Here is a 13,544-nt window from a genome sequence, read left to right as displayed (position 1 = left end):
CAGAGGGAACTGAGCTTTTAATATCATAAATCATTGTGGGCCTGCCTCTCACTGCCAGGCCCCTCCTGGGGCCTCCTGTTTTCATATTGCCTGGACGGCTGCCTGCAGCCAGGGCTTCCCCCAACCCCTAGGAAGGATCCAGCACCAGCCTGAAAAAGGGAGGCAACAGCAGCTGAGGGGGAGGAAGGGGTGGAGAGAGAAGCTTGTGCAGGTTCATGTGTGTATTGTGTACTTACGTGTGAGGACACATGTAAAGTGTCAGGTTTACAGACTCTGACTCAGGGGATGGTCTACCATGGGAAGGAAGGTAGGGCAAAAAGAAGCACAGCCTTTCTCTGTGGCATCTTGGGCTTATCCTATCCCAGGGATAGATAAGGAGGGAAAGGGGGGAATGAGTGAAACCTATCCCTAGGTCCCAGCCTTTAGGCCTGGAGCCCTTTGAGTGTGGCGGAGTTACAGTGTCCAGTCTGTAGGGACAATAGGTCTGTCTCCTTTTGCAAGCCCTAGAAAGGTGGGAGGTAAGTAGTAAGGGAGACAGGTCTTTGCTAGAAGAACTTGACCCCTCGGCCGTCGCTGATGGTGATGATCTCAGCCTTATGCTCTTGCTGTAAGGCCTGCAGAGCTCGCAGTAAGGTCGCCTCATCAAGTCCATGGAACTCTGGATAGGAAGAGATGGGTAGTCAGGGATACTTGGTTCCTTTGGGGGGAGGAGGGAACTGAGGCAAACAGTCAAGACAGCAGCTGAGACCTGCCCCAGCCAGGGTATGTGTATGCCATCAGCACTGCTGCAGTCATTCTCCACATCTCCAGGGGACTCCTTGGGAGTCTGGGATGGAAGAAGGCCTGAGTCAATATGAAGTGAACTCTGGTTTATCTCCCCTTCCTCTTTCTGCAGCCTCAGTCCCCACAGTTCATGGATGTCCTTCCCCTTTACTCCCTTTAGTGTCTGGTGAATATGCCCGTCTGCCTTGGGGGTCACAAAGAAAGGGCCTTTAAAACAACAACAAAAACAAACACAAGAAAGAAAACGAAAGCTGAAATCAGCTTTTGGGGGGTTAGGGCCTTGTCCCTGGACGCTGAGCCTAACAGCGTGTTTGTACAAATCAGGAGGCCCTGCCCTAACACAAAGCATAGCCAGACCTCTAGGTAGTACACTGCTCAAGTCCAGCACCAGGATCTGTCCTTTTCTGAGTGAAAAGGACAGGGCTAGGAGCCAAGGGCCAGTATCTGGAGATATGGTAAGATACTGCAGAGAGATGTGAAAGGCAGGCAGCAGGCAAGCCCTAACAGGCTTGCTCACCTCACACCCTGTGGGAGCCCAGCTCAAGTCAGGGAGTTTGCCTCCTGTTTCGCTCAGCCTGACTGGTGGGCTGGGCCAAGCTGCAGCGCTGAAGTCATGGGGTGATGGTGAAGTAGCAAGCAGAAGCCTGCAGGGAAGGGGGAAATAGCCAAGACCTGTAAACTCTGCTGGAGCAACCAAGGCTTGACAAATACTCCCTTACATTACCCCCAGAAAAGACCAGAACTTTTGGTGATCCTGGGGATCAGAATAAGGAGTCAGAGAGCAAAGAATGATGAAAGTGTTTAGACTATGTGAAAACCAAAGAATATACAAATCCTTTCCTGGCCAGAACCCAAAGTATTTAAATGGGCTGGGGGTATTGGCCCAATTTCTTCAGCTGACACCCACAAATCTTGAGCCCTCTATAAGAAGAAAGGGTAAAAGAGAGCCTGAGTCAGCAAGGAATGAGATTTCAGGATTAATCCGTTGCACTGGTTCCTCAACTGGCTTCCACAGCAGTATTTCTTAACTTTCATGGGTCACACAGGCCCTTGAAAATCTTGTAATATGGACTCTACTCCTCAAGGAAAAAAAAAAGTATATATATCCACACAAATGAAACTAGAGTATTTTTGCAAGTGAATTTGGGTAGGGTAGTTTATGGTATTTCTGGCTATGGATTCAGAATTTCATTTTTGTTTTTGGCAGTCCTAGGGCTTGAACTCAACCTGAGCACTGTCCCTGAGCTGATTTGCTCAAGGCTAGCACTCTACCACTTGAGCCACAACACCACTTCTGGCTTTTTCTTTATGTGGTACTGATGAATCCAATCCAGGGCTTCATGCGTGCTATGCAAGCACTCTAGCACTTAGCCACATTCCCAGCCCAGAACTTTTATGTTAAAGAATTCAGAAACAGAGAAATAGTTAGAATATCAATTAAACTAGAATTTGAGAATTATGCCAAAATTGAAAGGTTATTAAAAAAAAAAAGCATTACCCTCTTCCTCTGTGTCTTCTCCATTGGTTAGTTCATACAAGGTAAACACTGCGTTGTTCTGACCATTCCTGGAAACCTGTAGACACCAAAAATGAAGAAATAAGAATCAAGGATCTCGGGGCCGGGAGTTTGGCCTAGTGGTTAAAGTGCTTGCCTAGCATGCATGAAGACCTGGGTTCGATTCCTCGGTACCACATATATAGAAAAAAGCCGGAAGTGGTGCTGAGGCTCAAGTGGTAGAGCTCTAGCCTTGAGAAAGTCCGAGGACAGTGCTCAGGCCCTGAGCTCAAGCCCAGGACTGGCAAAAAAAAAAAAAAGAATCAAGGATCTCCTGGAAGAAGGTAAAACCCCCTTTCTCTGCCCAGGTACTGGGGTTTGAACTTAGGACTTTGATTGCTTGGCTGGTACTCTAATACTTGAGTCATGCCTCCAGCCTGTTTCTTTGCTTATTATTTTATAAATGGAGTCTCACAAACTTTTTTTTACAGTCTGGCTTGAAACAGAGATATCTGGATCTCAGCCTCCTGAACAGCTAGGAATAGAAGGTATGAGCCACTAGTACCCTGCTCAATTCCACTTTCTTTTTTTTTAATTCAGGATGATACCTATTCCCAAACCAGGACTCACTGTCACCTCTGCAATTCGCCAAGCCCACAAACCCTACAGGTGCTATATTTATATGTGTACACACACATTTGGAACCTCTAAACCACAAACCACAGTTCTTCACGTGTCTGAAGAGTGATCCATTCGTTCTCGTTTTCCTTACAGGAATGGGTGGTGTGTATTTGTTATATTTAGGCTGTTGATGTTTCCTCCCCCATTTGCTTTCCCTTGGGAAAATTTGGGGATGGTGGTGGTTAAGAGTTAGTAGGGGAGCGTTCTGACCCCACACCTACATTGGTTCAGAAAGTCTCACTTTTGTAGACAGACCAATAAAGCCACAATGGAAGAAGGGCACTAGGATTGTACGTGTGTGTGTGTGTGTGTGTGTGTGTGTGTGTGTGTGTGTTTTCTCCTTCCTTTCCCAATTTATCTCCTGTGGCCAGAGGCTCCAGCCAACAATAGCATTCCCAGTTTCCAGCACTGCATTCTCGTTTCATGCAGCCTCTGGCCCTTCTACAGGCAAAGGTTCGTGCAACCAAAAGAAATTGAGTAACTCTAGGACATTTACCTAGAAGGCCTATACTTCCTTCTTCTGCCCCCTCCCTACTTTGTCAAGTCTGGATCTGGGAAAAATCAGGTCTCTGTTGGGCACAGATAAAATTCTCCTTTAACATAGGTCATTGCTTAGTATTTAGCAGCAGGATGGCCTCACCCACTGATAAATGAGTTTCCCCCATTCTTCTGGCCTCCTCCACATGATCAGGAAGCTAGACTTGCTCTTATCCAACCACTCGAGGTTCCCTGAAAAACAGATACTTATGAAAGCATCATGCTCTGAAAATGGGATGAAGTGGTTAACACCAAGGTGGGACACAGTGAAAGAGACTTTTCAGATTGAGAGAGTCAATATTTATTTTACTATTTTACTATCCTATTTACTAAATTCCCATTCTCCTTAGCCCACCTCTTTTCGGGTTTAGGGTACAGTTAAGAAAGGTTTCCATTTTTGGGTACTAGTGGGGTGGGGGGGAGAGAAGACCAGAACAGGGAATTGGGCTGTCTACTGTAGTGAAAGCTGTGGGCTTCCAGCCAGGGAAGAGAAAAAAGTGATTAACAAGAAAACACTTATCCTATTCAGCCCACAGACAATCCCAACTAGGAAGAAAAATAATCTTGGAAACCGAACCCACCTTTTTTCCTCAGTTCTTCTAACACAATCTGAATTGATTCCACGGGAAGCTTCCCTGGTTTAAGGTTAAAGGAATGGCTTATACATGAATTGTATTAGATAAAAACTTTTGTCACTTGCATGCTGAGAATGTTATCCTTTCTTTTTCACACGTATAAACATGAAATTCCAGAACAAGATGAAAATTAAAATTTTCTGATTTGTGGAGCGAATGATTTTTTTTTTTTTTTTTTGCCAGTCCTGGGCTTGAGCTCAGGGCCTGAGCACTGTCCTTGGACTTTCTCAAGGCTAGAGCTCTACCACTTGAGCCTCAGCACCATTTCCGGCTTTTTCCTGTATATGTGGTACCAAGGAATCGAACCCGGGTCTTCGTGCATGCTAGGCAAGCACTTTAACCACTAGGCCAAACTCCCGGCCAGCGAATGATTTTTTTAAAAAAGTTTTCATGAGGCACCAGTGACTCACATCTATAATTCTACTTACGGAGGCGGCAAAGATCTGAGGATTGCAGTTCAAAGCCAGCCTGGGCAAGAAAATCCATCAGACTCTCATCTCTAATTAACCAGCAAAAGCCTAGCTGTGGAGCTGTAGCTCAAGTGTTAAAAGCATCAGCCTTGAGTGAAAAAAAGTAAGAGACAGCATCTAGGCCCTGAGGTCAAGCCCCAATACCAGGCAGGGGAAAAAAAAAAAAAATAGAAGATGTTGCCTATAAGTGTAAGCTTATAATTTCAGCTGCAGTGGAAGAAGGAAAGTTTCAAGTTCTAAGCCAGTGGGGGTAAAGTTAGCAAGATTGTATCTCCAAAACAAGGACAGGAGACATGGCCAGTGTGAGAGGTTAGGGTCATCTTCTTTGTCCCCCTATCTTTGGAAAATGAAAGGTTTTACTATTCCTCTAATCGTCTGCCCTCTCACTCTCCTTCAGTTTTTCTCCACAGAAATTTTAGGGATGAATCAGACAACAAACACAAACGATCCTTACTTCCTGGATGAAGTGAGATAGGTGGGGAAATTATTAAAGGTAAGTTTGAGTTTCACCAAGGAAGGACAGGAGATGCAAATAAGCTTCAAAAGGCTCCTAATGAAAAGCTTGGAACTTGGGGTTTCAGAACAGACATTCCAAAAGCCAAACGCATCCATGTCCAGGGCAGGAGGTTTTGGTACTGCATCTGCTAGGTAAACTGGATGTCAGCTACACACACACACACACACACACACACACACACACACACACACACACACACACACACACACACACACACACACACACACACACACACACACACACACACACACACACACACACACACACACACACACACACGCTGTCTCTTCTTTCCCAAGCCCAGCTCGGGTAGGAATGGGTAGCAGGGAGAGGGGAAGCGGCGAAGCCTGGGCGTGTGGGAAAGCGTGTGTGGGCTGTGGAAGAGCCGGAGGGAGGATACGCTGCAGCTTGACGTTGTTGAAGAGTGGGCTCTCCTGCGCTTCCATCACCGTCATGCTGGACTGCTTGTGCAGGCGGCAGAAGGACAGGACCAGCGAGCACCAGGCGGCCAGCTGCTTCTGCCGAGTGTCCACGTTCGGCTGTAACCTGCCAGGTGAAGGGAGCGGGGCGCAGAATCAGACGGCGTGAGGAGACGAGAGGGATCACTTGCCCAGGGACGTCTCGGGGGCGAAAGTGAGGGACTGAGGATGGTGGCGGGCGGCTCCTTTCTCCCCCTCCCCAAAGGAAGCGTCCAAGCTGAGCCCAGGGGAGGGGAGGGAGGCACCGCGGGGCTTCTCGGGGTCTGAGCCTCACGTAAAGAAGGGCGGGAAGCGATACTGCCACGGCCACTCGAAACTCATCGCCATCGTAGTAGCCCGGGAAGCCCGGAACCTGCCGACAGGGGACTTCCGGTCTCCACCTCAGCACTTCCGGGTAGAAAGCACAGCAGAAAGGTTCCGGAGTCCTCGCTCCTCAGCCACGGCGCGCGCCCCCGCGACGATCCTAAAAACCTCAGCTCTGTGCAGCGGGAAAGGCCGAGGCCGGGAAAGTCTTCTGGCTCAGACTCGGGGAGCAGTGCAGGTTGCCGTGGCATGCAAGTAGAACCCCAGGTTTCCAGACACCAAGACAGGGCTGTCTCCACGGAACTAAGATTTTAATTAAATACGTAATTATGCTATTTTAACCATGATGATTATTTCCCCCCACCCCCCGGCAGTACCGAGGTACTGAGTACTGCAAACGGCAGGTGCGCTGCTCCGTGAGCCAGGACTCCGATCTCTTTTTTTTTGCAATGGTTATTTAGTTATTCTTGTCAATCGTGGGACTTGAACTCTGTGCCTGGGCGCTGTCCCTGAGCTCATCAGCTCCAGACTAGGAGGCTCTACCACTTGAGCCACAGCGCCACTTCCCATTTTCTAGAGGTTAATTGGAGATAAAGAGTCTCAGGTCCTTTTGTGCCTGGGCTGGCTTTGAACCTTGATCCTCAGATCTCAGCCTCCTGAGTAGCTAGGATTACAGGCATGAGCCACCGCAACCAGTTTATGTTGGTTATTTTCACTGTACGGTTTCCCGTTATGCTCAGGCAAGACCTAGTCTACCATTCTCCTATTTATGCTTCTTCCTCAGGATCTTTGCGAGATCAATAAGCCACTGCACCCAGCCATTGTGCTTCCCCTGAAGTGAGGATACCAGGCAAACCTAACCAAATCAAGCCAGTGAGATGGAATATCCTGAAATTTTATACTGAGTCTGGCCTAGAACCACTTTTTCCATCTCTACATTATAGGCTTGAGCCACCATGCCAACTTGGGACTGGATTGTGCCACCTATCTTTTCATTTAAACCTCAGGATCCCACAATCTCCTCTATTCCTATGTCCTTTGGCTCTAGCATTTCTTGGTTTTCTGCAGTGCCCATGGGAGCATATTTTTTAGCTTGTATCACTAGGATGGATCTTCTCCATCCAAAGAGCTGGAGCTGCCATACATCTCCAAAAACCCCTCTAGGTCGTACCTGACTCTTTATCCAGCCTAGACCACTCAGTTCTGCCTTTTACCTGCCTACCTGCTAGCTAGTTGCTCACCCAGGATTATTCCTCCATTACCTCCACAACCACCACTACCACCAGTCTTTCTCTTCCCTCCACTCTTGGACTATGAGGAAATCCTGGGACAAGTGGTAGGGGTAAGGGGAGATCAGTGGATGTTTACTGAACCCCAGATTTCCCATCTAATCTCATTACTGAACTTTCAGGGCAACACAGTGATGGTTCTTGTGTTCATTGATTCTAAGGATCCTCAATTTAATTATTCATCAAGCCATTCTACTTGTCCCTACCTCTCTTCTCCCTGCCAAATGACTTTGGCTCCTGTTTTATGAGATTAAGGAGGCCAGCCATATAACCTCATCTTGCACTATATTTGTTTCTGTCCTCAAAAATTACTCTCTACTTTTATTCCTTCTTTCATTTGGCTTCAAAGAAAAATATGTCACGCTTTACAAGACATATCTTTGGAGTATCTTCTTTTTTTTTTCCTTTCTAACTTTCTTCAAAACTTCTGCATCATCTTAGCTCTTTCCCTTTCCCTTGGCTCCTCTTAGGCTACAACCAGGGAAATATCTCTATTCAAAAATATGTATCGGCCGGGAGTTTGGCCTAGTGGTTAAAGTGCTTGCCTAGCATGCATGAAGACCCAGGTTCAATTCCTCGGTACCACATACATAGAAAAAAAGCCGGAAGTGGTGCTGAGGCTCAAGTGGTAGAGCTCTAGCCTTGAGAAAGTCCAAGGACAGTGCTCAGGCCCTGAACTCAAGCCCAGGACTGGCAAAAAAAAAAAACAAAAATATGTATCATCTGGGTGCCAATGGCTCACACCTGTAATCTTAGCTACTTAGGAGGCTGAGATCTGAGGATCCCAGTTCAAATCCAGCTAGGCCCAACAAATCCTAGAGACTCTTATCTTCAGCTGAACAGCTAAAAAGCTGAAAATGGAGGTGTGGCTCCAGCCTTTAGTGAATAAGCTAAAGGACAGCACACAGGCCTGGAGTTCAAGCCCTAGCACGCACATGCGTGTGCACGCGCACGCGCACGCACACACACACACACACACAGCATAACATTATACACACATACACATAACCTATTCCTAACCTGATTACCTATCCTTTAACCTTTCCCTCAGTCAAGTCCATCCTTCATAATGCAATAGTGCAGTTTCTGGCACAGTATAATTAAAAACATTTGCTCGATGAATGAACATTGACAATGACTATTCAGAGATCACCATTACCTTTGTCTTTATGACATATTTTTATCCTTTCTGCTATTATTTCTCTGATCTTTCCCTCTGTGTCCATCTGCTCCCCCTCCTCCTCCCTCTCCCCTTCTTCTTCCTCTTCCTCCTTCTCCTCCTTCTTCTTCTTATGCCAGTTCTGGGGCTTGAACTCAGGGCCTGGGAACTGTCTCTAAGCTTCTTTTGCTCAAGGCTAGCACTCTACACTTGAGCCATAGTGCCATTTCTGGCTTTTTCTGTGTATGTAGTACAGAGGAACTGAACCCAGGGCTTCATGGATGCTAGGCAAGCACTCTACCACTAAGCCACAATTCCAGTCCTTTTTTTGTTTGTTTCTTGAAACAGGGTCTCATTATGAAACCCAGGTTGGCCTCAAACTAATGACCCTCCTGAGGTATTCTAGACATGAGACACCGTACCAGCTTCCCCTTCATTCTTCAATGGTGTTTCCTAAGAGTATATATGAAACCTTTTTTTTTTTTTTGCCAGTCCTGGGCCTTGAACGCAGGGCCTGAGCATTGTCCTTGGACTTTCTCAAGGCTTGAGTTCTACCACTTGAGCCCCAGCACCACTTCCAGCTTTTTTCTCTGTATGTGGTACTGAGGAATCAACCCGGGTCTTCATGCATGCTAGGCAAGCACTTTAACCACTAAGCCAAACTCCCGGCCCTGAGACTTTGTTAATGCACATTTTCTCTTAGAGTTCTCATTGCTCCTATGGGTTCATATTGCATTTCTGTGCAGAAGACTCCCAAACCTTCATTTCTAGATCCAATCTCTTTCCACTCTAGCCACACCCATTGCTAAATCATTGTGGGGGATAAAAACTTGTTCTATTTTTCCATTATGTTGTACAAATCCTTTTCTTTTGGCTAGTTCCTCCACCTAATGACCCTTTTCTATCGCAGCTAGCTTTGTACTAATAACTCAAGTTCAAATCCTAATTTACCCCTTCCTGTCCTCATATCCAAGTTTTTCTTTTCCCTTTATTATATTAAACCATATCACCTACTTTATAATTGTTTTCCATTCACTTCTTCATTGGAGTGAAGGAGTAATCCAGGTGTGGATTACTACAATAGCATACTAATACATTCCCCTTTCTACTCTCTCCCTTAGAAGAATGCACTCATTGAAAACTTGTTATAGGCCAATCCTGTAATCACTTTCCATTAAGTGTATATTTTTGTTTGTTTGTTTCTTGGTAGTGGGGCTTGAACTCTGGGGCTGGGCGCTGCCCTGAGCTCTTCAGCTCAAGGTACTGCCCTACCCCTAGGCCTGGGTGTTGTCCCTGAGCTCTTTCAGTTCAAGGCTACCACGTTACCCCTTGAGCCACTTACCCCTTAAGCCTCAGCTCCACTTCCAGTTTTCTGGTGATTCATTGGAGATAAGAATCTCTCACAAACTTCAAATCCAGCCAGGCTGGATTTGAATGTCGATCCTCAGATCTCAGCCTCCTGAGTAGCTATGACTACAGACATGAGTCACCATGCCTGGTTAACTGTATGATTTTGAGATGAAATGTCCCCCTAGAAGAGTCATGTGTTCAAGCTTGGTCCCCAGCTAGTGATACTAACAATGGGTAATTGGATCATGTGGGCACTGACTTCATTAATGGGTTTATCCATTGGTAAGTTCATACTGAATGGTCACTAGTAGGTCACTATGGGCATGCCCTGGAAGGGTCTATCTTGTCCACAGTCTTTGCATTCTCTCTGCTTCCCAATCACCATGAAGTAAGTAGTTTTCTGCTTTGACATATTCCCTACCATGATATTCTGCCTCTCTGTGCCCCAGAAATCACAAAACAAAGTGACCAAAGACTGAGCCCTCTGAGGCTGTGATCAAATGTAATATTTTGTCCTTTATCAGGTGTTTTGGAAAAGCTAATGCATCCACTAAGAATTTGGTTCTGGGGCCAGGAGTTTGGCCTAGTGGTAGAGTGCTTGTCTAGAATGCACAAAGACCAGAGTTTGATTCCTTAGTACCACATACATAGAAAAAAAGCTGAAGTAGTGCTTAAGTGGTAGAGCGCTAGCCTTGAGAAAGCCAAAAGACAGTGCTTAGGCCCTGAGTTCAAGCACAGGACTGAAAAAAAAAAAATTGGGTTATAGTTGGCTTCAATAGACACCAGGGGGCAGTGTGTAGCCAGTCTACAGGCCACACCCCGTTTAGGACAAAGGGGAATAAAGACCAGAGCTCTGAAAGTGGAATGGTGAATCTAGTACTCAGAGCCCCCACTGTCTTTGGTACCAGGCCTGAAGTTTTTAGGGATAGGTTCCCCTTGCTATTCAGATGTCCATTTTCCAGACCCTGAGAGTATTCAGAGGCTCAAAGAATGAGCAGCTTTTCTTCTTTCTTGCAGGAATCACAGCAGAGACTCCACCCTTGCCCCTCCTCCAAACACCTCCTGAGTCACAATCCCCCAGCTGCTGTCCAGACAGGAAGGGAGTCTCTTCCTGCTTATTTCCTGGAGCTGGGTTTGGATAGGGGCAGGAAAGGCCCCTCCCAGGGAGGAAGGAGTATAGGGGCGCATTAGAGGTGGAGGTAGGTGCAATGAAGAGAATAGCAAGGACATCTAGATTCTTCCAGCTCAGTCCTCCAGAGTTGAAAGTCTTAAGAAATGACTTGGTCTATGGGAAGAACACTAGCCCCGCTAGGAAGGAGCCATTGTAGAAAAAAGAAATTTTATTTTGAAGATTACAAAATATAGTTATATCATAATCCTACCTGGGTTCCATGTCTACCAATCCAACAATCTGCAGCAGGGATGAGAAGGGTGAGAAGGAGACCTGGCTTGGGGGGGAGGGGGCAGGGCAGGGTTGGCAAGGGGAGAAAGTTCACTGTTGAGAAGCTTGTGCCACCTCAGGCCTGGGCCTCGCTGTCTTTACTCCTCCACACCACAAGAGTGACAAGGAAGGGGATGAGGCAGATGGGGGCTATGATCATGGCCAAAAGTACATCTTCAGGAGGGTCGGAGAAGGTGGGCTGCATCATTGAGCAGTTGGAAAAGTGGATCAGGTGAGTCTCAAAGATGATCTTTTCCGCCCAGGGATTGGGGAAGCCCAAGCCAAACACCTCGGCACTGTATTCTAAGCAATGTTGCAGGTCACTGTAAGGCCTGAGGACAGTAGAGGACTTGAGTGAGGGAGGGATAGCAGTATCGCATATTCACTCCAACTTCACCCACAAGGAGTTGGCCCAACCCCTGGCCAGGCCTGAGCCACCTTCCAAGATTGCTCCTACCTGCTGATTTTGGTCCAGTCACACCAATCCTTTTCAATGGAGTCCATTAGAGTCTTATAATCCATCCAGCAATGAAAAGCATTTGTCTCATAATTCTCCACCATCTGCCCTGTGGGTACAGATGCTGAATAGAGACCACACCCTTAGCCCTCCCTCCAAACTCTCTGGCCCATGTACTTTTCAGGTGAAGGCCCTGCCTTCAGTTATAGGAACCCCTCCAGAAGTTTTCCCTAACTAGACACTTGTAGGTGAGGAGAGCTTCCTGGATGTGGAAGCCCTTAATGGTTTCCATGTGTCCATCACTTCCTATCCCAGCCTCACAATCTCTTCCATACATACACCTTGCTGAGGTTCTTCTTGTCCCCATGTGGGGAGGGACAGCTCAAACCTGGCCAGGGACTTTATGGGATAAGAGGGGGGGGAGAGGGAAAGATCACAAAGAACCCCAAAACAGGGAGTTTGGTCGGGGCACCGACTAGGGCTGGGTTTCCCTTGTGAGAAAGAGATCTTGCCTTTGAGCCTCACAATCTGTGGGTACCCACCTTCTAACAGCAAGCTGTCCGGGGTGGGTAAAGGCTGAGCCAGGGAGTCCAGAGGGCTCAAGACAGCTGTGGAGAGATATTAGGAGGGAAGTGTGGGGATGGTGGGAGTCGGGGCCTGCTTGGGAGGGTAGGAGCTGAGACCCTGGGAAGGGTGGGCTACGTTGGCAGAGGGAGAGAAGCAATCCATTTTCGTGCCAAGGGAGGACTTAGGGGGAGAAGGGGGATGGGGGGAGGGCTGGAACCAGCTGCTTCGCTCTCAATCCCGGGCCCCACCCCCTCCCTCCATGCCCACCCCTGGCTTTCTAGGACTTCTCCGGAGGCTCTGCTCCGTGTGCCCCAACTTTTCCAAAGTGGGGAGCCACGAGCCTGCGCGGGGCCGTCTGAAGGGCAGCTCAGCCCCGCACGTCGGTCCACACTCGCAACCCGGGCCAGTGCTGGCCTCAGCAGTCCAGCCTCCTCCCCTCCGGGGCCTCCCACACCTCCCGCCCGGGGTTCGGGGCCCCGTGCTCACCGCCCAGCAGCAGCAGCAGCAGCAGCAGCGGCGGCGGCAGGGGGAGGCGGAGCGCGGCCGGCCGCTGGGCGCGGAGTGCGGGGAGTCGGGGGCCGCCCGCAGCGCCCTGCGCCCGGAGCGAAGCCATCGCGCGGCGGCGAGGTGGGCGGGCAGCGGAGCAGAGCGGAGCCGGGCCCGGGCGGGGGCGCCTATATCCCCGGCCCGAGCCGCAGGAAGCCGCGCCGCTTCCTCGGAGGGGCTGGGACGCCTGCGGCCACGTGGGGGGCGGGGGCGACGCCCCGGGCCGGCGGGCTGGAAGGGGGGAGTCGCCGCCGCGCCCCGCGCCTGGCGCCCGCGGCTCCCTCTGCCTTCGGGGGCGTGGGCGCCTGCTCTGCTCCCGTCCGTCCCGGGTGGCTGGACAGCTCCTCTAGGCACCCCAGAACCCAGATCCATTTTCTGGGGCCCGACCGACCGTGGGACACGCACCCTAGACTGCCTCGGGTCTCTCGGCACCGGCTCCCCGATTCTCTCGGGGGGTGGGGGGATCGAGGCGCGCTGCCCCTCCCCACCTGGAGATGGAGGAGGGACCCTCGCGGGGGCACCTTAGGGCAGGGGGCTGGGCTGGCCTGAGCCGCGGGGGGAAGGAGCGCCCGGAGCTGGGCCCTTTTCCCAGGGAACACCCTCTGATGGCTGCCTGTCTGCCAAAACCCGGGAGGAGGGAGAGCCAGCGCCACGGAGGAGGCCGGCCGCAGGAGGGAAAGTCGGCAGCGTGGGTTAGAGGGGTCAACTGAGTTTAAATACCCTCCCTGAAAGCCCTCTTGTAAAGGCACATCCTGGGTCCTAGACTCTCAAATCTGGTGGAGAGGGGCGTCGTGGGGGCAGAGGGTAAAGGAAGAAGACTACATTCCCTAGAGGA

The 13,544-nt window shown here is 49.3% G+C and overlaps 2 protein-coding genes across 3 annotated transcripts; both read right to left on the bottom strand.

Annotated features, from left to right (window-relative positions):
• Nucleotides 1-5,971, bottom strand: Vps25 (vacuolar protein sorting 25 homolog). Its single transcript, XM_090350929.1, has 6 exons — nucleotides 5,872-5,971; nucleotides 5,519-5,664; nucleotides 4,078-4,131; nucleotides 3,600-3,688; nucleotides 2,282-2,357; nucleotides 1-658 (listed from the first exon to the last, which is right to left on the bottom strand). The coding sequence occupies exons 1-6, from the start codon at nucleotides 5,922-5,924 to the stop codon at nucleotides 546-548; spliced, it is 531 nt and encodes a 176-aa protein (XP_090207055.1). The 5' UTR covers nucleotides 5,925-5,971; the 3' UTR covers nucleotides 1-545.
• Nucleotides 5,972-11,020: 5,049 nt separating this feature from the next.
• Ramp2 (receptor activity modifying protein 2) lies at nucleotides 11,021-12,892 on the bottom strand. 2 transcript variants are annotated; one of them, XM_090351730.1, is made up of 4 exons: nucleotides 12,650-12,892; nucleotides 12,139-12,204; nucleotides 11,597-11,720; nucleotides 11,021-11,471 (listed from the first exon to the last, which is right to left on the bottom strand). In XM_090351730.1, exons 1-4 carry the CDS (start codon nucleotides 12,774-12,776, stop codon nucleotides 11,216-11,218), a joined length of 573 nt encoding a protein of 190 aa, XP_090207856.1. In that variant the 5' UTR covers nucleotides 12,777-12,892; the 3' UTR covers nucleotides 11,021-11,215. The 2 variants fall into 2 exon arrangements, with proteins under 2 accessions (XP_090207856.1, XP_090207857.1); XM_090351731.1 differs by having other exon boundaries at nucleotides 11,597-11,705; nucleotides 12,650-12,889.
• Nucleotides 12,893-13,544: the final 652 nt, after the last annotated feature.

The sequence above is a fragment of the Megascapheus bottae genome, chromosome 17 (assembly GCF_031878675.1).
Source record: "Megascapheus bottae isolate mThoBot1 chromosome 17, mThoBot2.hap1, whole genome shotgun sequence".
NCBI classification, from domain to species: Eukaryota; Metazoa; Chordata; class Mammalia; order Rodentia; family Geomyidae; genus Megascapheus; species Megascapheus bottae.
Note: the sequence above shows the minus strand (reverse complement) of the source record. Positions and strands in the feature narration are given on the sequence as shown.

Bases quoted from the DNA above. Each gene is read 5' to 3' on its own strand.
- Vps25 (XM_090350929.1), bottom strand. From the start codon at position 5,924: ATGGCGATGAGTTTCGAGTGGCCGTGGCAGTATCGCTTCCCGCCCTTC. The intron at 5,665-5,871 runs GTGAGGCTCAGA...TTCACCTGGCAG, and splicing joins CGCTTCCCGCCCTTCTTTAC to GTTACAGCCGAACGTGGACA. The intron at 659-2,281 runs GTAATGCTTTTT...CTTCCTATCCAG, and splicing joins AGAAGACACAGAGGAAGAGG to AGTTCCATGGACTTGATGAG.
- Ramp2 (XM_090351730.1), bottom strand. From the start codon at position 12,776: ATGGCTTCGCTCCGGGCGCAGGGCGCTGCGGGCGGCCCCCGACTCCCC. The intron at 11,721-12,138 runs GTGGGTACCCAC...GTCTCTATTCAG, and splicing joins GGACAGCTTGCTGTTAGAAG to CATCTGTACCCACAGGGCAG. The intron at 11,472-11,596 runs GTAGGAGCAATC...TACTGTCCTCAG, and splicing joins GACTGGACCAAAATCAGCAG to GCCTTACAGTGACCTGCAAC.